The sequence below is a fragment of the Stegostoma tigrinum genome, chromosome 1 (genome assembly GCF_030684315.1).
Source record: "Stegostoma tigrinum isolate sSteTig4 chromosome 1, sSteTig4.hap1, whole genome shotgun sequence".
Lineage (NCBI taxonomy): Eukaryota > Metazoa > Chordata > Chondrichthyes > Orectolobiformes > Stegostomatidae > Stegostoma > Stegostoma tigrinum.
Window position 1 is genome coordinate 181,064,469 of NC_081354.1, and position 23,828 is coordinate 181,088,296.

The 23,828-nt window shown below is 44.2% G+C and overlaps 1 protein-coding gene across 2 annotated transcripts in view; it reads left to right on the forward strand.

Moving 5' to 3' along the window:
• The window catches only part of LOC125454992 (dedicator of cytokinesis protein 2-like), a 1,138,509-nt gene extending 1,115,029 nt beyond the window's left edge, over window positions 1-23,480 (forward strand). For both annotated transcript variants that reach the window (XM_059650430.1, XM_059650433.1), the window contains 9 exons: window positions 49-225; window positions 3,237-3,320; window positions 8,818-8,955; window positions 11,302-11,450; window positions 13,488-13,668; window positions 16,553-16,652; window positions 18,884-18,988; window positions 19,913-20,085; window positions 22,995-23,480. In XM_059650430.1, the coding sequence (XP_059506413.1) occupies window positions 49-225; window positions 3,237-3,320; window positions 8,818-8,955; window positions 11,302-11,450; window positions 13,488-13,668; window positions 16,553-16,652; window positions 18,884-18,988; window positions 19,913-20,085; window positions 22,995-23,096 (1,209 nt within the window). In that variant the 3' untranslated portion in view covers window positions 23,097-23,480. The remainder of the gene's footprint in view (window positions 1-48; window positions 226-3,236; window positions 3,321-8,817; window positions 8,956-11,301; window positions 11,451-13,487; window positions 13,669-16,552; window positions 16,653-18,883; window positions 18,989-19,912; window positions 20,086-22,994) is intronic.
• Window positions 23,481-23,828: the final 348 nt, after the last annotated feature.

The window sequence follows — 23,828 nt, forward strand, 5'->3', positions numbered from 1 at the left end:
TGAAAAATGGAGTGCATTGCATTAATTTGTGGCTTTTGTATTTCACAGACTTTTATTAGCCCGTTGGAGAATGCCATTGAAACGATGCAGGCCAGCAATGATAAGATACTAACCATGATCAACCAACACCATAGTGATCCCAACCTTTCCATCAACCCTCTCTCTATGCTTCTGAATGGAATTGTGGACCCTGCTGTCATGGGCGGATTCACCAAATATGAAACAGTGAGTTGTCCGATTACTGCAGTGTGGCTACATAAAGGAAAGTCTTCACTTTTTTCCCAATTTCTTGCCAGTGTCCAGGATGTTCCAAAGTACCTTAGAGCCAACAGCACTTTTTTTGAAGGACCTGAGGGTCACCGGACCCAAAACGTCAACTCTGTTTTTCCTTTCACAGATGCTGCCAGACCTGCTGGGCTTTTCCAACATCTATGTTTTTGTTCCTGTCTTTTGAAGTGTGGCCTGTAGGGGTGCAGGAATCGAGGTAGCTTATACATAGAACATAGAACATTACAGCACAGTACAGGCCCTTCGGCCCTCGATGTTGTGCCTTGCTTGCTCACGTACAGCAAGGTTTCATCAAACAGCAGTGTGGCAATGAACAGATAATCAGTTTTTCCTGTATGGGGAATAATGGTGCACCTGCTAGGACCTTATGGTTCCTCCCATCTGTCCCTCAGAGACGTGATACCTCCTGTGAACAATCCCCACACCAACGTGACCATGTTTAGTGATGTTAGAGGAAGCATAATTATTTGTGGCTGTCTAACATTTTCAGAGCAATGCCTGAGACCTGATGGAATGAGGGAACAGTGATGAATGTATTAATTCAGAGTTAGTTCAGTATGCTTTGGTTGTAAAAGCATGGGGAGTAGTAATGATTATCAGCTTTATGGAGTGGTTACTAACTGAGATGAAGCACTCACTAAAAGTGCAGACTTGAATTCTGTTTAGGTACAGTTATCTTCTGGGGGATAATGATGTTGATCAGACAATGGAAAGAATGCCCTCGCTCTTACTCCAAATACTGTCCAGGGGTCTTTTCCATCCACTTGGAGCCTTAGTGTGAAATTTTATTGGAAAGATGGAACCTCCCAAAGTACATTAGTCCGTCAGCGTTGCAATGGATTGGCAGCTAAGATCCTGTTCCCATTTATGGGGCTTGAGTCACTGGTGACACTTCGCTGCCAGTATCTGAGTCTTGATCATACAGAACAATTGGAAAGCACTACCCAAGGAGATCACCCTGTAGGAATAGGTACAGGCAGCCAAGAGACATTTTCAAATCAACCTGTTCAGAGATATTTTGGAACACCCCTGGAGCAGGTGGGACTTAAACCTGGATCTCCTGGTTCAGAAGCACATTTCCACTGCACAAACAAGCTTATTCTGCAGCCTAATTGAAGGCCTGGTAAGAGATAGCAGGAATTGCAGATGCTGGAGAATCTGAGATAACAAGGTGTAGAGCTGGATGAACACAGCAGGCCAAGCAGCACCAGAGGAGCAGGAAGGCTGATGTTTTGGGCCTAGACCCTTCTTCAGAAATGGGGGAGGGGAAGGGGGATCTGAAATAAATAGGGAGAGAGGGGGAGGTGGATAGAAGATGGGCAGAGGAGGAGGTAGGTGGAGAGGAGACAGACAGGTCAAAGGGGCGGGGATAGAGCCAGTAAAGGTGAGTATAGGTGGGGAGGTAGGGAGGGGATAAGTCAGTCCGGGGAGGACGGACAGGTCAAGGGGGCAAGATGAGGTTAGTGGGTATGAGGTGGGGGTGGGGCTTGAGGTGGGAGGAATGCTTAGGGAGGCGGGGATGAGCTGGGCTGGGTTAGGGATGCTGCCTGCTGTGTTCATCCAGCTGTACACTTTGTTACCTCAGATTCTCCAGCATCAGCAGTTCCCACTATCTCTTCTCCAGCACTTTCTCTTTTTGTTTCAGATTCCCAGCAGTATTTTGCACCTGTCGCAATAAAGCTCAGCTCAGCTCTAAAAGACAGCATGTATCGACAGTGTAGGGAATGAATATGGTGGCAAAAGGGCCCACTGTGTCCTACATCATTAAACTAATAAAATAGAGAGCACCCTGGATGTCCTGATGCATGAGCACTTTGCTGAGGATAGTGTAAGCAGTCAAGACAAGATGATTGCAATTTCCCGTTATTGTGAGTTAATGTGTACATACCGCTGAATGCAAGGAGTTGATCCAAATATGTAACGTTGCTTTAAGAAAGAACAAATGGTGTTGTAGCTAGTCTACATTTGGGTCGCAAAGTCTAATGTGAGGAGTAAACAGCAGACAACGCTGCAAGCTGATTTGTTCGAAGAATAACTGGATAGGTAGAACTGACCAGGGCTTTTAGCTAAAAGGATACAAGTTAACAGTGTGGAGAGGACTGCCAAGCTCTTCCCACTGGGAAGAGCTTTAAATGTTAGCTTAGAAACTGTTAGTTGGGCTGACACGGGTGTAAATATTTGGGCTAAATATTCCAAAGGTCACCTGCAGAAAATGGGGCCAGGCTTTTGCAGTGCAGTGGTCATAACTTTAGTTCTGAGCCAGGAAACCCTGGTTAATATCCCCTAATGGAACCCTCAAAGTGAAGAAAGAGGCCATTCAGCCCATCAGGTCTGCACCAACCCTTCCACAGAGACCCAGCCCCTAGCCTGTGCCTGTAATCCTGCATTTCCCATGGCTAATCCACCTAACCTGCACCTCCCTGAAAACTATGGACAATTTACCATGACCAGTCACCTGACCTGCACATCTTTATGCAGTGGGATGTAACTGGTGCTGTGAGTTAGCAGTGGCTAACCACTGAGCCACCAAGCCTTCATTCTCCCCAGCTGAGTCATTGATGGTAAAGTGCTGCAGCCAAATACAGACACCTGTGGGACTCTACTTGGAAAAAGTCTCATTTATTCATAGTCTCTGTTTTCTGCCAGACAATCTTCCATCCATTTCCTTTCTGTTTGCACTTGGGGAGTGGAGAAAGGAAGGAGGAAAAATAAAATGAAGGAAATGTTGTGCTGTTTCAAAGTCTAGGCCCATTTCATGTATGTTATCTTTGTGGAGATTTCACTGTAGCAGCAGAATTAAAGATTACTTCACAAAATAAAAGCAACCTTAAGGGAGTTGAGGCCTGGGCCATTTTGACTGGTGGGCGTAAAATGCTAGCTATGTACTGATAACATCTGGGTGATGAATAAACTTTTCAATTGATATTTTTGCTCCTTCAATCATTCAGGCATTCTTCACTGAAAAGTATACGCGTGAGCACCCAGAAGACATGGACAACATAATGAAGCTAAAGGATCTCATTGCATGGCAGGTGAGCAGAATGACTTCTTACAGCAGGGAGCCTGTTGTTGATGAAGGGATGTTGGTCCCAACCTGAATATGTAACAAGGATTTCCCTCAGTCATCAAGGGAGCAAGATCGTATCTAATAGATGCCTTAGCTCAATGACCAGTTTGCCTGTGAACTAGCACTCGTGCATCTGATTTAGAAAGCAACCTTTTTTTTTCCTTCAGCTTCAACTATTTCAATCCATTTCTGGTAGACCTTCCTTTTTTTTTGCCCTCCCTGAACAGGAATTCATCCAAATTGCCCATATCCCAACTCACATCAATTGCTGTTTATTGAGGCCCATGATCATTTGGGAGAAGATAATCTGGTGTGAGGGAATGTCAACAGATTATCAATGCAGAGATCCAGGTCAATGCTCTGAGAATAAAGCAGGGTTAGTTCAAATCCAACCACAGCAGCTAGTAGGATTTAGACTCAATTAATATGAAACAAGTCTCCAACAAAAACTATCATTGATTGTTACAAATACCAACTTAATTCACTAATGCCCTTAAGGAAAGCAAATGTGTTGTCCTTACCTGGCCTGGCCTACATGTGACTCCAGACCCACAGCAATGTGGTTGACTCTGAACTGCCTTCTGGGCAATGAGCGACGGACAACAAACATGGTGTCGTCAGCAATGCCCACATCCCATGAAAGAATAATAGACCATTCCCTCCACTACTCCCATGCTTGCTGATCCAGCATTATTTTCAACGTAGATTGTCGGAAAATCATCCGACAGAAGGATATTAGAACAGATGCTCAGCAGGTCAAGGTGTACTTGTGGAAAATGAACAAAGTTTGCATTTTGAGTCCAAGATGATGTTTCTTTAGAAACAAAGTGAGCTGGAAAGTGATGGACTTTAGACAGCGAGAGCTCTGGCCATGATCATCATCTTCCCCACTCTTTCCTCCTCCCCTCCATCAAATATAGCACAGAAACAGACCCCATGGTCCAACTCGTCCATGCCAAACAGATAACCCAAATAAATTTAGTCCCATTTGCCAGCATTTGGCCCTTATCCCTCTAAGCCCTTCCTATTCATGAACCCATCCCCAGATGCATTTTAAATGTTGTAATTGTACCAGACTCCACCACTTCGCCTGGCAGCTCATTCCAAACACATACCACTCTCTGCCTGAAAAAGATGCCTCTTTGATTCCTTTTAAATCCTTCCCCTCTCACCTTAAACCTATGCCTGCTAGTTTTGGGCTCTCCCATTCAAAGGATAAGACCTTGTCTATTCACCCTATCCATGCCCCTCATGATTTTATAAACCTCTATAAGGTCATCCTCAGCCTCCAACACTCTAGGGAAATTAGCCCCAGCCTACTCAACCTCTCTCTATAGCTCAAAACCTCCAACCCTGGCAACATCATTGTAAATCGTTTCTGAAACCTTTTAAGTTTCTACATACCCTTTCTATGGCAGGGAGATCAGAATTTCATGCAGTATTCCAATAGTGGCCCAACCAATGTCCTGTATAACCGCAAGATGACCTCCCAACTCCTATTCTCATTGCACTGACCAATAAAGGCAAGCATACCAAATGCCTCCTTCACTATCCTATCCAGTTGTGACTCCAGTTTCAAGGAACATTGAGCCTGCACTCCGAGATCTCTTTGTTCAGCAACATTCCCCAGGATCTTACCGTTAGCTGTATAAGTCCTGCCCTGATTTACCTAAACAAAATGCAGCAGCTCACATTTATCTAAACTAAACTCCATCTGCCACTGCCCATTGGCCTATCTGACCAAGATCCTTCACTGTCGACAATACCTCCAATGTTGGCGTCACCTGCAAACTTACTAATCATACCTCCTATGTTGATATTCACATCATTTATATCAATGACGAAAAGCAGTGGACCCAGCACTGATCCTTGGGACATACAGCGAGTCACAGGCCTCCAGTCTGAAAAGCAACTGCCCACTACCACCCTTTGTCTTCAAGCTTGAAGACAGCTCTGTATCCAAAAAGCTAGTTCTTCCTCTATTCCAAGATAATAAAATCTGAGGCTGGATGAACACAGCAGGCCAAGCAGCATCTCAGGAGTATGTGAGGCTGGATGAACACAGCAGGCCAAGCAGCATCTCAGGAGTATGTGAGGCTGGATGAACACAGCAGGCCAAGCAGCATCTCAGGAGTATGTGAGGCTGGATGAACACAGCAGGCCAAGCAGCATCCCAGGAGTATGTGAGGCTGGATGCAGTTCCCATTATCTCTCTTCTTCCTCTATTCGATGTGTTCTAACCTTGCTAACTGGTCTGCCATGAGGAACCTTGTCAAATGCCTTACTGAAGTCCATATAGATCATGTCCACCGCTCTGCCCTCATCAATCCTCCTTGTTACTTCTTCAAAAACCTCAATCAACTTCGTAAGACATAATTTCTCACGCACAAAGCCATGTTGACTATCCCTAATCAACCCTTGCCCTTTCAAATACATGTAAATTCTGTCCCTCGGGATTCCCTCCAGTAATTTGCCCAGCACCGATGTCAGATTCACCGGTCTATAGTTCCCTGGCTTTTTTCCCCACCTTTCTTAAATAGTAGCACCATAGCAACCAACCTCCAGTCTTCAGGCACCTCACCTGTGGCTGTTGATGATGCAAATATCTCAACAAGGGGCCCAGCAATCACTTGCCTAGCTTCCCCCAGAGTTCTAGGGTACACCTGATCAGGTCTCAGGGATTTATCCACCTTTATGTGTTTTAAGGTGCCCAGCACCTTATCCTCTGTAATATTGACAGTTATTAAGGTGTCACTATTTCCCAGCGTTCGCTATCATCCACATCCTTCTCAACAGTAAACACTAACGTAAAATACTTATTTACTATCTCCCCCATCTCCTGCCAATCCACACATAGGCAGCCTTTCTGACCTTTAAGAGGCCCAATCCCCTGCCTAGTTATGCTCTTGCCCTTAATGTATTTGTAGAATCCCTATGGATTCTCCTTAACCCTATTTGCCAAAGCTATCTCATTTCCCCTATTTGTCCGACTGATTTCCTTTTTAAGTATACTCCTTCTGCCTTTATACTCCTCTAGGGATTCACTTGAATCCTGCTGTCTATACCTGACATATGCTTCCTTCTTATTCCTGACCAAAATCTCAATTCTTCTAGTCATCTAGGATTTCCTACACCAGCCAGCCTTGCCCTTCACCCCCACAGGAACATACTGTAACTGGACTCTTATTATCTCATTTTTGAATGTTTTCAATTTTCCAGCAGCCCCTTTACCTGCGAACATCCTCCCCCATCAATTTCTGAAAGCTCTTGCCTAATACCGTCAAAATTAGCATTCCTCCAATTTAGAATTTTAACTTTTAGATCTGGTCTATCCTTTTCCGTCACTGTTTTAAAACTATCACAATTATGGCCCCTGGCCCCAGACTGTTTCCCCACTGATATTTCAGTCAACTGCCCTGCCTTATTTCCCAAAGGTAGGTCAAGTTTTCCACCTTCTGTAGAAAGTGTATCCACATACGGAATTAGAAAATTTTCTTGTACACACTTAGCAATTTCCTCTCCATCCATGCCCTTAACATCATGGCAATCTCAGACTATGATGGCAAAGTTAAAATATCCTAGCATAACCACCCTATTATTTTTTACAGATAACTGAGATCTCCTTGCAAATTTGTGTCTCAATTTCCCACTGACTATTTTGGGAGTCTATAGTACAGTTTCAATAAGGTGATCATCCCCTTCTTATTTCTCAGCTCCACCCAAATTATTTCCCAGGAATATCTCCCTAAGTATAGCTGTCATTTATCCCTAGTCAAAGGCACAACACCCCCTCCTTTCTTGCCCCCCACCCCTCAATCCTTCCTATAGTATTCCTATACCAGGGAGCATTAAGTTACCAGTCCTGTCTTTTCCTGAGCCATATCACTGTAATTCCCATATTCCTAACCATGGCCCTGAGTTCATCTGCTTGACCTGTTAGGCCTCTTGCATTGAAATAAATGCATTTTAGTTTATCAGTCCTACCTCATTTCCTACTTTGTTCCTGACTGCCCTGTCTGTTTGACTTACTCCTTTTCCCAATTGTACCGGTATCAGACTGATATCTTTCCTCACTGTCTCCCTGGGTCCCACCTCGACACGTACCTTCCCTCTCTTACTAGTTTAAATCCTCCCAAGCAGATCTAGCAAATCTCCCTGCCAGAATATTAGGTCCCTTCCAATTCAGGTGCAATTTATAAAGGTCAGTTCTATCCCAGAAGGCATGCCAATTATCCAAAAATGTGACGAGAACATACCATTCTGCAGCCCCTTGAGCTCTGAAGAAGAGTCAGATCCGACACTATTTCTCTTTCTGGAGATTTTTTGATTTTCCTCAGCACATTCTGTCTCTCTTTCGGATTTGCACAATACTCTACTTTTATGAGAGCAGGTGCTGCCAGGTGCGAGGGAGTGACCTATAGTGTCAGGGAGTGGATTTCAAAGCTTAGGAGCAGGACACTAAAACACCATTAGTAGAATTAGCACATCTGGAGACATACTTGAGGCCAGAATGGAGGAGCCACGGATACCTTGGAAACCGGAGGTAGATTCAGAGATTGGGGTGGATCTCAGATCTGAAAGAAATTGCTCACAAGACAATGTGAGTTTTAAGATCAAGACTTGCAGCTCTGTCTACGATTTACTACCAGAAACTTTGCCAGCTCAAAAACAGCTTGGGTCATGTTCCGTAAAGTCACAGAAAACCAGATAATAGAAAAAGGCCCTTCTCTCCGTCACATCCCTGCCAATCCGAAGCATCTATTCTAATCCCATTTCCAGCACTTGGCTCATCACCTCGCATGCCTTGGCTTTGCAAGTGTACATCTCAATACTTGTCAAATGTTATAAGGGGTTCTACCTCTACTGCCTTTAGAAGCAGTGAGTTCCAGATTGCCACCATCCTCTGGGTGACAAATGTTTTGTTCACATCACCTCCAAGCCTTCTGCCTTTTACCTTAAATCCGTGCTGCCTGGTCATTGATCTCTCCATTAACGGGCAAACTTTCTTCCTGTCTACCCTGTCTATGCCCCTCATAACTTCATACATCTCAATCATTACCATCTCAATCTCCTCGTTCTAAGGAAAACAGCGCCAGTCTATTCAATCTCGCTTCATAATTGAAACTCTTTCGCCCAGGCAAATCTCCTCTGCACCCTCTCCCTCCAATCTTAACCTCCTCAAGGGCAACTAAGGATGGGAAATAAACGCTGGCCCAGCCAATGATGTTCAGTGCCACAAGTGAATTCAGATAAAAATTTCAGTAAATCCATTTTTGCACTTTCTCCAGTGCCTCTTTAATTTGTTTTCTGTGTAGGTATGGAGACTGGAACTATTCACAGTCCCCCAAGTATGGTGAACCTAGGGGCTTTAAAAGAAGAATTTAATATCTGTTTTCAACTTTCTAAACCCTGGACAATAAACAAGGAGTTTGCTGCCATATCTCTTGTTGTCTCCTTTAAAGATCCCATTGCTGGAGGAAGGGATCAGAGTTCATGGGAAGAAGGTCACTGAAGCACTGAAACCTTTCCACGATCGGATGGAGGAGTGCTTTACCCAGCTCAAGTCGAAGGTGGAGAATGAGTATGGAGTGCGAGACCTGGTGAGTCCATGGAGACATTCAAATTGTGAAAGTAGGAGTGGGGGCACTTGTTGCAGGGAATGTTTCCCCTCATGGGAGAGTCTAGGAGCAATCTAGGACTGGTATCGGAATAAAAGGATGCCAATTTGAGACAGGGATGAAGAAGAATTTCTTCTCTCAGAGGATGTTCGTCTTTGGAACTCTTTGCCACAGAGAGCTGTGGGGCTCCTCTATGTCTAAGGCTGAGATCGAAAGCTTCTTGATCAGTGAGGAAATCAGAGGCAGGTGGCTGTGAAATGCTGGATGGCCTGCTCATGTTCCTATTTCTGATGGTCTTATAGGCCAAGTGAAGGTACTGGGCCTTAAGTTCAAATTGGTTCAAAAGTCAAAAGTTGGGACTGATGTCAGGAAGTTCTTTAAGAGATGATGAGCGCATGGAATGTGTTTCATTAAAGCCACAAAATAAAACCCAACAGATGTTTGTGTACACTCGGATCTTGGTCAGGAAATGACTATGTGTTTCTCGTAGAGGAAACTGATTGATCAAAGTAAAGAAAAACAAATGCAGTAAGATGTAAGGCAGGTAGATAATTGAGTGTAACCGTTTTTAAATTATTCCCTGTGACCAACGCAGTCCTATCCTCAATATCAACAGCCCATTATCCAGTCATTCGGGATCACAGAATTATATACATTGACAAAGATACAATACATGATGCGGAGGTGCCAGTGTTGGATTGGAGTGGATAAGGTCAGAAGTCACATGACACCAGGTTATAGTCCACCTGGTCCAAACTTTGAAAAAAAAATTTTGACAGCAGGGTGGCTCAATGGTTCGCACTGCTGCTTCACAGCACTAGCGACCCAGGTTCAGCTCCACCTTTGGGCGACTGTCTGTGTGGAGTTTGCAAGTTCTTTCTGTGTCTGTGTGGGTTTCCTTTGGGTGCTCTGGTTTCTTCCCACAGTCTAAAGATGTGCAGGCTAGTTGGATTGGCCAAGTTAGATTGCCCATAGTGTTCAAGGATGTGTGGGTTTAAGGGGGGCTGAGCAGGATGCTTTGAGGGTTGGCGTGGACCTTTTGGGCTGAAGAGCCCATTTCCACACTCTAGGGATTCGATCAGAAATCAGAAGCTTTTGGAGCATAGCCCCTTCATCAGGTGAAGTGAGAGAGAAGCACAAAGGCAGAGAGATCAAGGGCAAGGAGATCAAAGATCATACAAATGGTGTGCGTGGAGTGTCGAATAATAAGACCCTGCAGATGACCTGAAATTTTAGACGGTATGAATAAAGTGTCAACAGCTGAATAACAAGCAAAGGGATGTCCTATAATCCAATTAAATGAGGCAAAGAGACAATTAGAAAAAAATAAAAGTAAAGTTGTGCTGGAGACAAACCAAATGAATGGAAGCGCACAATAGCTATAAGTGTCACATGCTGAGGGTCTAACCAATGTAACAAGTAATTCAAAACTGTACAAACTAATTAAGTTTAGTTTCTATGGTCCAAAGAGTCTATTCCCAACCTTTATCATCCTACATTGTCAATATATCCTTCTATTCCTTTTTCTTCATGTGTTTATCTAGTTTTCTCTTAAATGCACCTCTGCTGTTTGCCTCAACTGTTTCACATCGTAGTTAGTTCCACCTTCTCACCACTTTTGAGGTAAAGAAATTGCTTCTGAATCCTTTAGTGCCTTGAATAAACTCCAATCGGATTTATTAATGTCTGTCTGATATTTTTGACCCTAAGATTTGAGCAATACCCAAGTATGGAATGTTTCTCAACACCTACCCTGTGGATCACCTTTGTCATTCGAAAGATCTCTGCAATTATAAGGCAAAAATTATCAATAAGATCGCAAAAGTGACGCCAGCTCACATGACATTGAGTGTGCCGAATGACTTACTCCATGATAGTCATGCTTAAATCGCTCCCTGCTCTGTCCCTAATGTCCATAGTTTAGTTCACAATTCTTTTAACAAATGTGCTCTATGCTTACATCTGAACACATGTACAACAGTTCACCCTTCAGCCTTCACTACAAAGAGCCTTAGTCTGTTCAACCTATCCTGAAAGTTACACCTTCTCAGTACTAATATAGTCTTTGATGTTTATTCATGTTTCACTTCTGTAATGTTTGTTTGATAAAACAAAGACATATGTTTCATTGGCTTGAATCTTCTTGGAATGAGATCCTTAATTTAATCCTGAGTGTGAGTCATGTGAATCAGGCTTATTTTAATCTGGACCCCTCCAGTGTTTGATTCCTTAAATAAACCAAAGAAGAATCACGTTGTCAAAAGGAGGCTGAGATCCTGAAAAAGCTTGAGAAAGTAATCTCTTCTCGTTGTGTTACTCTTCTTCCAGTCCCTTTTTGAGGAGAGGCGAGGAGGAGGAGATGGGAGAAGTCGCCCTCGCTCCATGATCCGATCATTTCGGCCATTGTCCGTGATCTCCTTGAGTTCCCTGAGTTCTTCAAGCCCTGATAAAGAATCACCCAAAGTGCCTGGAGAGAGGTAGGGCAAGAAAGAATTGTTAATTGTTCACAGCCTTTCACATCGTCAGTACAACCCCAGATGTTTTGCAGACAAGGACTTACTTTATGAAGTGTAGAGGATTGGTTGACTGGCAGAAAGCAGGGAGTGGGGATAAAGGGGTCTCTTTCAGGATGGCAGCCAGTGACAGGTGGACTTCTGCAGGAGCCCATGTTGGGAGCACAACTATTCACGTTATACATTAATGATCTGGATGAAAGGTCTGACAGCATTGCTGTTAAGTTTGCTGATAACACAAAGACAGGTGGAGGAACAGGTAGTGTTGAGGAAGTGGGGAGTCTGCAGAAGGACTTGGACAGGCTGGGAGAGTGGGCAAAGAAGTAGCAGATGGATTACAATATGGGAAAGTTTAAGGTTATGCTCTTTGGTAGGAAGAATAGAGATGTAGACTGTTTTCTGAATGGGCAAAGGCTTTGGAAATCTGAAGCACAAAAGTGACTTGGGAGTCCAAGTTCAGGATTCTCCTAAGGTTAACATGCAAGTTCAGTTGGCAGCTAGGAAGGAAAATGCAATGTTAGCATTCATTTCAAGAGGGCTAGAATATAAGTGTAGAGATGTGCTACCGAGGTTATATGAGAACACATTTAGAATATTGCAAGCACTTTTGAGCCCTGTATCTCAGGAATGATATGTTGGTGTTGAGAGGAGTCCAGAGGAGGTGTGCAAGAATGATCCGAGAATGAAGGGCTTTCATATGGGGAGAGGTCGAGGACTCTGGGTCTGTACTCAATGGAGTTTGGAAGGATGTTGATGGATCTGATTGAAATGTACAGAATACTGAAAGGACTGGGCAGATTGGACATGGAAAATATGTTTTCACTTGTAGGAGCTATTAGGACCGAGGTGCAGTCTCAGAATGAAAGGATGACCCATGAGAAATAAAATGATGAGGGATTTCTTTAGCCAGAGAGTAATAAATCTGTGGAATTCATTGGCACAGAAGTCCCTGAGTGTATTTATGACAGAGATAGATAGATTCTTAATTAGTAAGGGAATCAAGGGTTACAGGGAGAAGGCAGAAGAATTGGATTGAGAAACATATAAGCCATTATTGAATGGTGGAGCAGACTTGATGGGCCAAATGGCCTTATTCTACTATTATATCTTATGGTCTTTTTGTCTTCAAGTTGAGCGATGTCACACCCCATGGTCTGCGACCTCCTTAATAATGCATAATAACTAAGAATAAGTGCAGCAATCAATCACAAGCTGAACCCTAAAAGTACCAATAAATAATGCTGTCCCTTGACATTACATCAAACTTCTGAAACCCAATGGCCTTACCATTACTGAATCCTCTATCCACATCCCAGGGGTTACCACTGATCAGAAACGGAACTAGACTAGCCACATATAAATACAGTGCCTGAAAGAAAATGTTGGAGGCTGGAAATCCTGTGGTGAATGACTTATCTCCTGTCTCCCAATGCCTGTTCACCATCTACGATGCACAAGTCAGGAGTTTGTTGGAATACTCCACATTCCCCTGGATGCACACATCTCCTATAAACTCTCAAGAGGTTCCAGGTCAAAGCAACCCACATGTTCAATACTTTGCTACCGTCCGATATATCCTCTCTCTCAACAATTGGCACACAGTGATGTGAGCATTGCCTTCTGCTAACCCCTGTTAGATCATGGAATGCTGGCTGCACTGTTGGGTGTATCTGCACCTCATGGACTGCAGAGGTTCAAAAAGGCATCTCACCACCACCTTCTCAAGTGCAGTTAGGGATGGGCAACAGATGTTGGCTGAGTCAGAGACACCCAAGTCCCATGAAAAGATTTTTCGAAAAATCCTGACCTGTGTTCATCCTCACACTAAAATTGGAGAGGTAAAAAAAGTCGGTGTTTGTAGGAATGTACGTGTGCTGATTGACAGTTGCCTTACAACAGTAACCCATATTTCAGAAAAAAAATTACTGCTTGTCTAGCACTTTGTCTTGATGTTATGAGAGGCGCTATCTAAATGCAAGCCGCTGTTATTGCTCCTGACAGTGCGTCTGAGCCACCGTTGCCAAAGAAGCAGAGCTCCCGTTCCCAGGAGAAATCGCTGGACAGTGGGTTGAAAGATGTTGAGGAGAAGAAGTTCACCAGGAAGGAGAACAGAGTCAGCGGGCTGTTTGCCTCCAGAAAGCTATCTGTGGCTGCACCTCCTCCTCCTCCAGACATCACCGAGGTACCTCACTATCTGGCAATCACATTCCATGGGGTAAAATCCCTGTCTTCCTTGCTTGAGGTGAACCAGTGTCTGTGGAATTCATTTCCACAGCAGTCCTTGAGTGTATCTAAAGCAGAGATAGATAGGTTTTTGATTAGTAAGGGGATCAAGAGTTACAGGGAGAAGGCAGAAGAATTGGGTTGAGAAATATATAAGCCATATTTTGGGGAAATTGTCTTTCATCTGTCAATGACCTAACATGAAGTTTGTGAACTTCTACAATGTAACAAATGTGTCATGCCTACATTTCTCTGATCCCCATTAAACATTGCAAATAACAAACTGAACAGTTACAATCAAATACACACATGCAGATCAGTCACTTTCAACTTTTCCTGAGGATCCCCTTAAAGTCAGTTCTTATTCACAAATAGCCTCAAAAAGTCTTTCCGAAGCTCCCCTATTGCATGCATACCACCTCAATGACAGCCTTGACCAACATGCTGGTGCTGTGAGTTCACCATCTCTGTTTCGAGGGACCAATGATCGGGGAACATAGATTTAAAGTAAGAGGCAGAAAGTTTAATATAGAATATAGAATAGCACAGCATAGTACAGTCCCTTCGGCTCATGATGTTGTGCCAACCTATTAGCCTACTAAGGTCAATCTACCCTGCATGCCCTACATTTTACTATCCTCCATGTGCCCATCCAAGAGATGTTTAAAAGTCTCTAAAGTATCTGACTCCACTCCCACTGCCGGCAGCACATTCCACACACCCACCACTCTCTGTGTGAAGAACCTACCTCTGACATCTCCCCTATACCTTCCTCCAATCACCTTAATGTTATGCCCCCTTGTAATAGTCATTTCCACCCTGGGAAAAAGTCTCTGACAATTCACTCTATACCTCTCATCATCTTGTACACCTCTATCATGTCACCTTTCATCCTTCTTCGCTCCAATGAAAAAATGTAATGAGAACTTTTTCACCCAGAGGGTAGTGGACATCTGGAACTCACTGCCTGTTAGGGTGTTAGAGACAGAAACTCTTATCACATTTAAGAAACATTTGGATGTGCACATGGTACTGTGTCAATTGCTGGAAAATGGGATTTGATTAATTAGGTTGTTATTTTTGACCAACCTGGAAATGACGGTTGTTGACTCTTAACTACCCTTTGAAATGGCCTAGCAAGCTGCTCAAATGACCAAAAAATCTCAAAAAAGGCATGAAACCAGTCAGATCACTTGGCATTGATCTAGGCACCAGAAATTACAACTCAGCCCTGCCATCCCTGCAAAGTTCTCCTTCCTAATACCTGAGGCAGGTGCTAAATGTCAAGAAGTCAAACATGTCTTTCCCTCTTGTTGGTTCCTTAATCCCTATCTGGAGACCCAGTTTAGCAACTATGTCCTTTAGGACATTACCAGTTCAATAAGTAGTGTGACTGCCGAGTCGCTCTTGATGGTCGACATTGAAGATTCCCAACCCAGAGTACATTCTGTGCCCTGGCCATCCTCAGTGCTTCCTCCAAATGTTGGTGAACATGGAGGAGTACTGATTTCTCAGCTGAGGGAGGACCGTACGTGGTAATTGGCAGGAGGTATCCTTGTTCACGTTTGACATGATGCCATGAGACTTCTTGTGGCCTGGTGTCAATGTGAGCCCCCGGAACAGCTCCCCCCCGACTGTCTAATACTGTACTGTTACCTCTGCTGGGTCTGTCTTACCAGTGAGACAAAACATAACCATGTCTGGGATATTGTCTGTAAGGTATGAATGCAACTATGTCAGGCTTGTCTAGCCAGTGAGACAGCTCTCCCAGTTTTGGCACTAACCCCCAGATGTCAGCAAGGAAGACTTTGCAGGGTCAACAGGGCTGATTCTACGTGTCTAGCTCTGAAGTCGATGATGGGTGGTCCACCTTGTTTCATTCCTTGGTATCACATGGTGTTTTTAAGAAATTGAGTCGCTTGCTGAGCTATTTTGAGGGACAGTAAAAAGTCAATCACATTGCTGTGGGTTTGGAGGGCCAGTCTGGGTGCATCAGATTTCCTTCCTCAAAAAGGCATTAGCGAACCAGAGGAGTTTTTAACAACTATTGTTTGATGGTCATCATTCAAATTTTTTCATCAGGCATGGATGGGAGGCCATGAATTGTCTTTGAGTTGGTATAGGGCTGTATAGTCCCATGGAAATGGAAGAGGGGGCATAAGCTGTCATTGAGGTGGTATGCATGCATATGGGGAGCTTCGGAAAGGCTTTTTGAGGCTATTGTTCAAAAGATTCCTGAGTGAAGACAGTGGTTCATGACTCCTCTGGGACTGTTAACCGTAAATTATTTGAGAATGTGGCCTTATTCCATGGGTATTTTCAGTGGGACATGTGGGGAGAGAGAGATTGTGGTGACCAGGAATTGCTTACCTCTACATAGGAGCCAGGTAGATCTAGGATACGGGTAGAGACTCACTGGTCCTGTCATATGTCAGTGAGAATCACTGCAGCCAGGATCAACAAGCTGGGAATTTCAGAATCAGATCAGGCTGTCATTTTTAGGTGGCTCCATGTTCATAGAGTCATAGACATCTACAGAAAAAAGGCCATTCAGCCCATCTGTCAAAAACTACCTTCTCAGAATTCTAATCCTATTTTCCAGCAATAGGCCCTTCGACTTGTATGTCTTAGCGTCGCCAAATGTGCACCTGAATACTTCTTAAATGTTATGAACGTTCCTTGCAACTTGTGTGAAATCCAGTCCAGTGTGTGTGTGTGTGTGTGTGTGCACTCTGGGGAGAATGTCACTATCCTGGGAAAGATGGGGGTCTTTAAGCCAAATCCTGCCAGAACCGATTACTCATGATGACCTTTCGATAATGTTAATTCCCATCTGTTTCCAGGAGCCTTTAAGATTGTCACAGTTGGTCGGCGACACGAGAATGTTGGAAAGCAATCCCAATTCAAAACAGCCTGCTGATGAAAACACTGCAAGTCCAGCAGGTAAGGTGCTGCATCGAGGTGTTTTCACACGCTGCGCCCTGTTCCCTTCCTTCATCTGTCAACTCCTCTGCTCCACAAATGAGCAATTCAGCACATCCTCTCACTCTGATCTCCCAGTGTGAAACCTCTTGGATTGATCCCTTTTGTTTCGGAAAATGTAAGGGCACGCCTGGGATCTGCTTCAGGACAGGAGGCTCTCTGGCCATTTAACCATAATATAGCAAACCTACCTGCTTCCCTTTTCAAAATGCAGCTAACTTGGCTGGTCTGAACTAAGGGGTTGAGCCCAAAAGATTGCAGCAGTTCAAGATGGCAGCATACTACCACGTTCTCCACAGCATTTAGGGATGGGCAATAAATATTGGCCCAACCAGCAACACCCACATCTCGTGAACAAATAACGAAAAGCCAGTACAGACTGACCTCAAGCAAGTGGAAATATAAAAAACAGCACACACTTATATAGCGCCTTTCACAACCCCAGGAGGTCCCAAATCACCTTGAGGACAGCGAAGAGCACTCTAAGCGTAGTCATTCCTGCAATGGAGAAAACACACCAACTCATCGACGTGCAGCCAGCTCCCATAAACAGCAATCTGATGATAACTAGGTGACCTGTCTCAAGATGTTGGTGAAGTGATTAATATCAGCCGAGGAAACCTTCAAGCTGGTGCCATAAGATGTTCTATTGGGCATCACGATGATATGAGTGCAGTTTCACTAAGTGACCGGTTATATCGAAATTCACTTCATTGAGACAGCCATTGGAGCCACAATGGATGGATACACCATCTGGGCTCGGTAATATTTGTAGACAGAGTAACACAGTTTTCAGTCTAATATTTGACCCCCTTTCATTTAAACAATGGCACCTCCAACAATACAGCACCTCCTGTGTACTGCATAGGAGAGGCTCAGCTGCATTCAACCTACAGCACTTGAGGGTGAGAGAAGTGACCAACCGAGCCCCACCAGTCACTGCTGTACCCACTGCCAATACAGATTACACAAAGGGCAGTGACCTTGTCTCTTTGATCAACAGGTTGTCATGAATTGTACTCTGCATCAGTAAGGGAGGGCTTTCCAAGAATGGTAATTTCTTTCTATCCTGTAATTTCTAACAGTGGCTAGGCCTGCAATGCGGCACCCTGCAAAGGTATTGGGGGATGTGTGGCAAGGGAGCGTATGTTGATTTCGTGCAAACCTGCCCTGCTGCTATCAACTGGCCAAAAAGGATCAAGGGGTTAAATTATTTACTCCATCTCCTGTGTTTCGTTCATTCCATCCCATCACTTCCCTTTTCAAATTATTTTCAGCAGTGTGTTGATCTGGATTTTGAGAGCAGCTAATAATGGAGCAGCCTGTGATCCAACAGGAAACTTCCTTCTCCTTCCCTCCTTTAAGGAATCATACAAAACAGAAGAGGCCTTTCAGCCCATCAAGTCTTAACCAACAGAAACTACTCTAAATCTACACTTGTTCTACATTCCAGCATTTACTCCATAGCTTTGAATATTAAGACATTTCAAGTGCTCATCAAGTACTTTTAAAAGGTTGTGAGGTTTCCCACCTCAACTACATTTCCAGGCAGAGCATTCCAAACTCCCACAACTCTCAAGAAAAAGAAATTCTTCAGATCCCCTCTAAATCTTTTGCCCTTAGCTTTTGAATTACGCCCTCTCTTATTGACCCTTCAACTAAGGGGAAAGCTGCTTTCTGACAATACCCCTCATTGATTCATAGAGTCACACAGCATGGAAATAGACCCTCCGGTCCAACCAGTCCATGCCAAGCATTATCTCAAACTAAACCATCCCCACCTGCCTGCGTATGACCCATATCCCTCCAAACAGTTCTTATCCAAATATCTTTAAAACACTGTCACTGTGCTGATTAATCATTTCGTCTGGAAGTTCATTCAACACACCATTGGTGTAAAAAGGTTGCCGCTTATGTCTTTTTTATAAATCTCTCTCCTATCACCTTAAAATATGCTCCCTAGCCTTTAAATCCCCCACCTTAGGGGAAAAAAAAACTGCCATTCACTTTATTTAAATCCTTCATTATGTTATAAACCTCTATAAGGTCATCTTCCACCCTCTTATGCTCCAGTAAAAAAAGTCCCAGCTTTATATACCTTCTCCTTATAACTCAAACCCTCTGTCCCTGGCAACACCCTGGTAAATCTTTTCTGAACCCTCTCCAGCTTAATAATATCCTTCCTATAATAGGACGACGAGAACTGGATACAGTGCTCCAGAAGAGGCCTCACCAACATCCTGTACAACTTCAACATGAAGCCCCAGCTCCTCTGCTCAAAGGCCTGAGCAGTGAAGGCAAGTGTGCTAAACACCTTTATAATCACCCGGGCTACATGTGACGCTAGCTTCAAAAAAAATATTGCTGAACCCCTAGGTCTCTCTGTTCTACAACGCTACCCAAGGCATGTTTTTAATTGAATAAGTCCTGTCCTTGTTTGTTTTACCAAAATGCAACGCCCTGCATTTATCCAAATTGAACTCCATCCACCACTGCTCAGCCCATTGTCTCAACTGTTCAAGATCTCTTTGTAATCTTATACACCTTAATCCAGTCTCCTCTGAACCTTCTCTGCTCCAAAGAAACCAACCCAAGCTTATCGATGGGCCAAATCACCTAATTCTTTTTCATTCATTCATGGAATGAGGGCGCCACTGGCCAGGCCAGCATTTATTGCCCATCCCTGATTCTGCTCCTATATCTTATGACCTTATCCAGCTTTTCTTCATTGCTGAAATGCTCCATTCCAGGCAGCGTCCGGATGAATCTCCTCTGCACCCCTCCACACAATGCTCTAGTGCGGCAACTGTACTCCAGCTGTGGCCTAACCAACGTTTTGTTTCTTACCCCTGCTTTCGCCGGCCCAAAACAGTGCAGGGACAAAATTGGAGAATGAGACATGACCAGTAAAACCCAAGTGACCGAACAAAATGAAAGCAAAATACTGCAGATACTGAGATCTGAAATAAAAATAGAAAATGCTGGAGAAACTCAGCACATCCCGGCAGCATCTGTGGAGAGAGAAGCTGAATTAATGTTTGAGTCCAATATGACTTGTCTTCAACAGCAAAACCAGACTCGAAACATTAGTTCTGTTTTTCGCCAGATGCCGCCAGACCTGCTAAGTTTTTCCAGCATTCTGTCACAGTGCCCAAACGTTTGAGTCCTCTAGGTAAGGCTTCTGATTGCTAACACCCACTGGTGCTCTCTGTGCTCCACAGGACAGGCCTTTACTGTACTCAATGGTTATGGTGGACGGGTAAAGAGTGCCAGGCCTCCACCATTGCCAAAGAAGATTAACCCTCTGCTCCTGGAGAGTTTCAGCCAGGATCAGGGCGATCCTCTAAGTCCCCCCGTCCACCAGGGGTCAGCGAATGAGCAGTTCCAGAATAAGGTGAGCCAAAACTCTACTCATGTTAACAAAAGAATCTGTGCACTTAACAAAGAAACAAAAAAATCTACAGCACAGGAACAGGCCCTTCGGCCCTCCAAGCCTGTACCGATCAAGATCCTCTGTCTAACCTGTCATCTATTTTCTAACGGTCTGTGTCCATTTGCTCCCCGCCCATCCATGTACCTGTCCAGATATATCTTAAAAGACGCTAACGTGTCTGTGTCTACCACCTCCACTGGCAACGCGCTCCAGGTGCCCACCACCCTCTGTGTAAAGAACTTTCCACGCATATCTCCCTTAAACTTTCCTCCTCTCACTTTGAACTCATGACCCCTAGTAACTGAGTCCCCCACTCTGGGAAAAAGCTTCTTGCTATCCACCCTGTCTATACCCCTCATGATTTTGTAGACCTTAATCAGGTCCCCCCTCAATCTCCATCTTTCTAATGAAAATAATCTTAATCTATTCAACCTCTCTTCATAGCTAGTACCCTCCATACCAGGCAACATCCTGGTGAACCTCCTCTGCACCCTCTCCAAAGCATCCACATCCTTTTGCTAATGTGGCGACCAGAACTGTACACAGTACTCCAAATGTGGCCAAACCAAAGTCCTATACAACTGCAACATGACCTGCCAACTCTTGTACTCAATACCCTGCCCAATGAAGGAAAGCATGCCGTATGCCTTCTTGACCACCCTATTGACCTGCGTTGTCACCTTCAGGGAACAATGGACCTGAACACCCAGATCTCCCTGTTCATCAATTTTCCCTAGGACTTTTCCATTTACTGTATAGTTCGCCCTTGAATTTGATCTTCTGAAATGCATCACCTCGCATTTGCCCGGATAGAACTCCATCTGCCATTTATCTGCTCAACTGTCCAGTCTATCTATATGCTGCTGCAGGTTTGTCATGGGACACTTTGGGCCCCACGTTTAGCTTGACATTGAACTTTGTAATTAAGTTGGCATCATAGTAGATTTGTGAGAAACACACGCTGGAGAGTGAACGAAAAGTTGCTGAATTGGACATGACCACGTACAGAGGAAGCAGTCAGTTAGCTGGCTTGCGATGCAGAATGACACCAACCCGCACAGATTCAAACCCCATACCAACTGAGGTCACCATGAAGATCCTACCTCAGCCTTGAGCCAAGGTGACCCTTAAGTCAAACCACCACCAGTCATCTCTCTGTAATGATGAGGAAGCCCACTGGGGCTGTGGTGACTTCACCACCACCTTACCCAGAGGATGATAAGAGAAGACACTTACTTGGAGCCCGACAGTGCAGGTTCCTGTTCTGTGCTATCTGAAGTTCGTCAATGTTCCTCAAAATGCAGAATCTTGAAATACTTTTAACACAGAGGTAGACCAATTCTTGATCACCAAGGGGATGAAAGATTTTGAGGGGATTACAAGGGATCCAATGGCCGAGTGATGTTTTTGTTAGAGCAGTGATCCAGAGACCAGGCAATGTGTGGGAACTCAAATTCACATCCCACCTACACAATTTAAATTCAGTAAAAATAAGTCCAGAATTAAGACTCAATAAAGACCATGGAGACTTTGTGAATTGTTGAGAGAAAGAAGCCAACTGGTTCACGAATGTCCTTTATGACGGACAAGCTGCCATCCTTACCATGTGTTTCCAGACCCTACAGTAATGTGATCGATGCTTAACTACCCTCTGAGCAATTAGGGGCTGGCAAGAAATGCTGGCCCAGCCAGAAACGCCCATGGCCTGTGAATGAATTAAAAAATGACATGTTGAGGTTAAATTCAAGTCAGCTGTGGTTTTACTGAATGGCAGAGCATGCTCGAAATGCCAAGTGGCCTGAATCTTGTTCCTTCTTCATATGATCTAGCTCCCTTCACAACTTCTCAGTAGCTATACTTAGCGTAAACACACAATTAAATGAAAATGATGGGGTCTGGACTTGATACAATGGTGCTCTTTTTATGGGGCTAAAACGCATGCGATGAAAGCCAGCTTAGCAATACAGAGGCCCTTTAGTGGCCAGCTTTGGGGCCTTGTAACCTCTAACCTCCCTGTCACTATGATCGAGTCTTTGGACATCTTGTGTCACACTGTTATTCAGGCCAGTTTTGAAAGTGATTAGCCTTATGACCTGATTAGTTGGCATTGGTCATTGCCCAAAGTCAGTACATTTGGGTGTCAAAGAAAAGGCAGAAAATTGTTTTCTTTTAAAGATTTGAAGTTAAATGAGAATGCCACGTCATCATTCTAAGGGAGGACTGAAGCATCAAGCGCCAGCCAAACACTTGACAAACCAGCAATAGAGCTTCACTTCGATTAAGAACCTGGAAGATTGCGAAGCTTGGTTTCGAAGCTTAGGGGGTGAAAGGAAAGTGGAGACAAAGTGGAAGTTTCACCCACTGACGGACAAACCAGAGACATCTGATTGACTGTGCCACTGTGGAGAGAGAGAGAGAGAGAGAGAGAGAGAGAGGCAGGTCTTTTTCATTTTCCCTTTATTCATTCACAGAATGAGGGCGTCGCTGGCTGGACCAGCATGTATTGCCCATCCCTAATTGCCCAGAGGGTGGTTAAGAGTCAACCACATTGCTGTGGGTCTGGAATCACATGTAGGCCAGACCAGGTGAGGATGGCAACTTCTTTCCCTGAAGGACATTTGTGGGTTTTTCAGACAATTGGCGATGGTTTCACAGTCATTGGTAGATTCTTAATTCCAGACTTATTTTATTGAATTCAGATTCCACCACCTGCCATGGTGGGATTCAAACCAGACTCCCCAGAACTTTGGCGGGGTAAATCACCCCCAAACTGCCATCATAACCTTGCCAGAGGTGACAAGATGGGGCTTTTATTACATCTCGCTCAACAACTCTTTGTTGACTTTCTCTTGGCATTTCCTTCCCAACAGGCTGCTTGTCTGCCAACGCCAGATGAGACCAAAGGCCCTAAGTCTCCACCGCCTCCTCCACCACCAAAAAACAAGAGACTCGTCACTCCTTCCCACAGCTGACTGCACACTCCCTCCAGACCAGAAGATGCTTTGCCAACCTCAAAGCAATGCTCAGGGTGTCCCATGGTCAGGCTGGTGGACTGTGTTACCTCACAACAGCACCAGTGCGTGACCTCCATACATCTGCACCCATACCCCCCCACCCCCAAGTTTTTGTCGTCGTGTATTAAAATTGATTTCCACACTGTGCTGAGAAGTTTTTTTAAAACAAATATACCTGTCTGTTTTCATTAAGTGTGAGTCAGTCTAACATCTTTTTGCACTGTACCAATGCAAATACTGTGGCTAGATAACAAAAAGACTGTGAACTCCGGTGGGGATCGCGATAAAAAAGGTGTTCTGGATTGATGGATTTTTCTGTGTGAAGGGAAATGACAGGGATCAACCCAGTAAAGTCATCTTTTATTGTAAAAAAGAACGTGTGTTACTATTGTGTCTCTATCTTTAAAACTCAAGCCTTCCACACTGGCAACATCCTGGTAAATCTCTTCCGAACCTTCTCCAGCCTAATGTCCTTCCTACCACTAGGTGACTAGAACTGGACACAGTATTCCAGAAGAGACCTCACCAACGTTCTAACGTCACCTAACATGACTTCCCAACTCTCAAACTCAAAGTACTGAGCAATGAAGGCAAGCGTGATAAATACCTTTTAACCGCTCTGTAGACCAAACTTCAAAGAATTAAATACCGGAACCTCTAGGTCCCTCTCCTCTATAACACTGACCAATG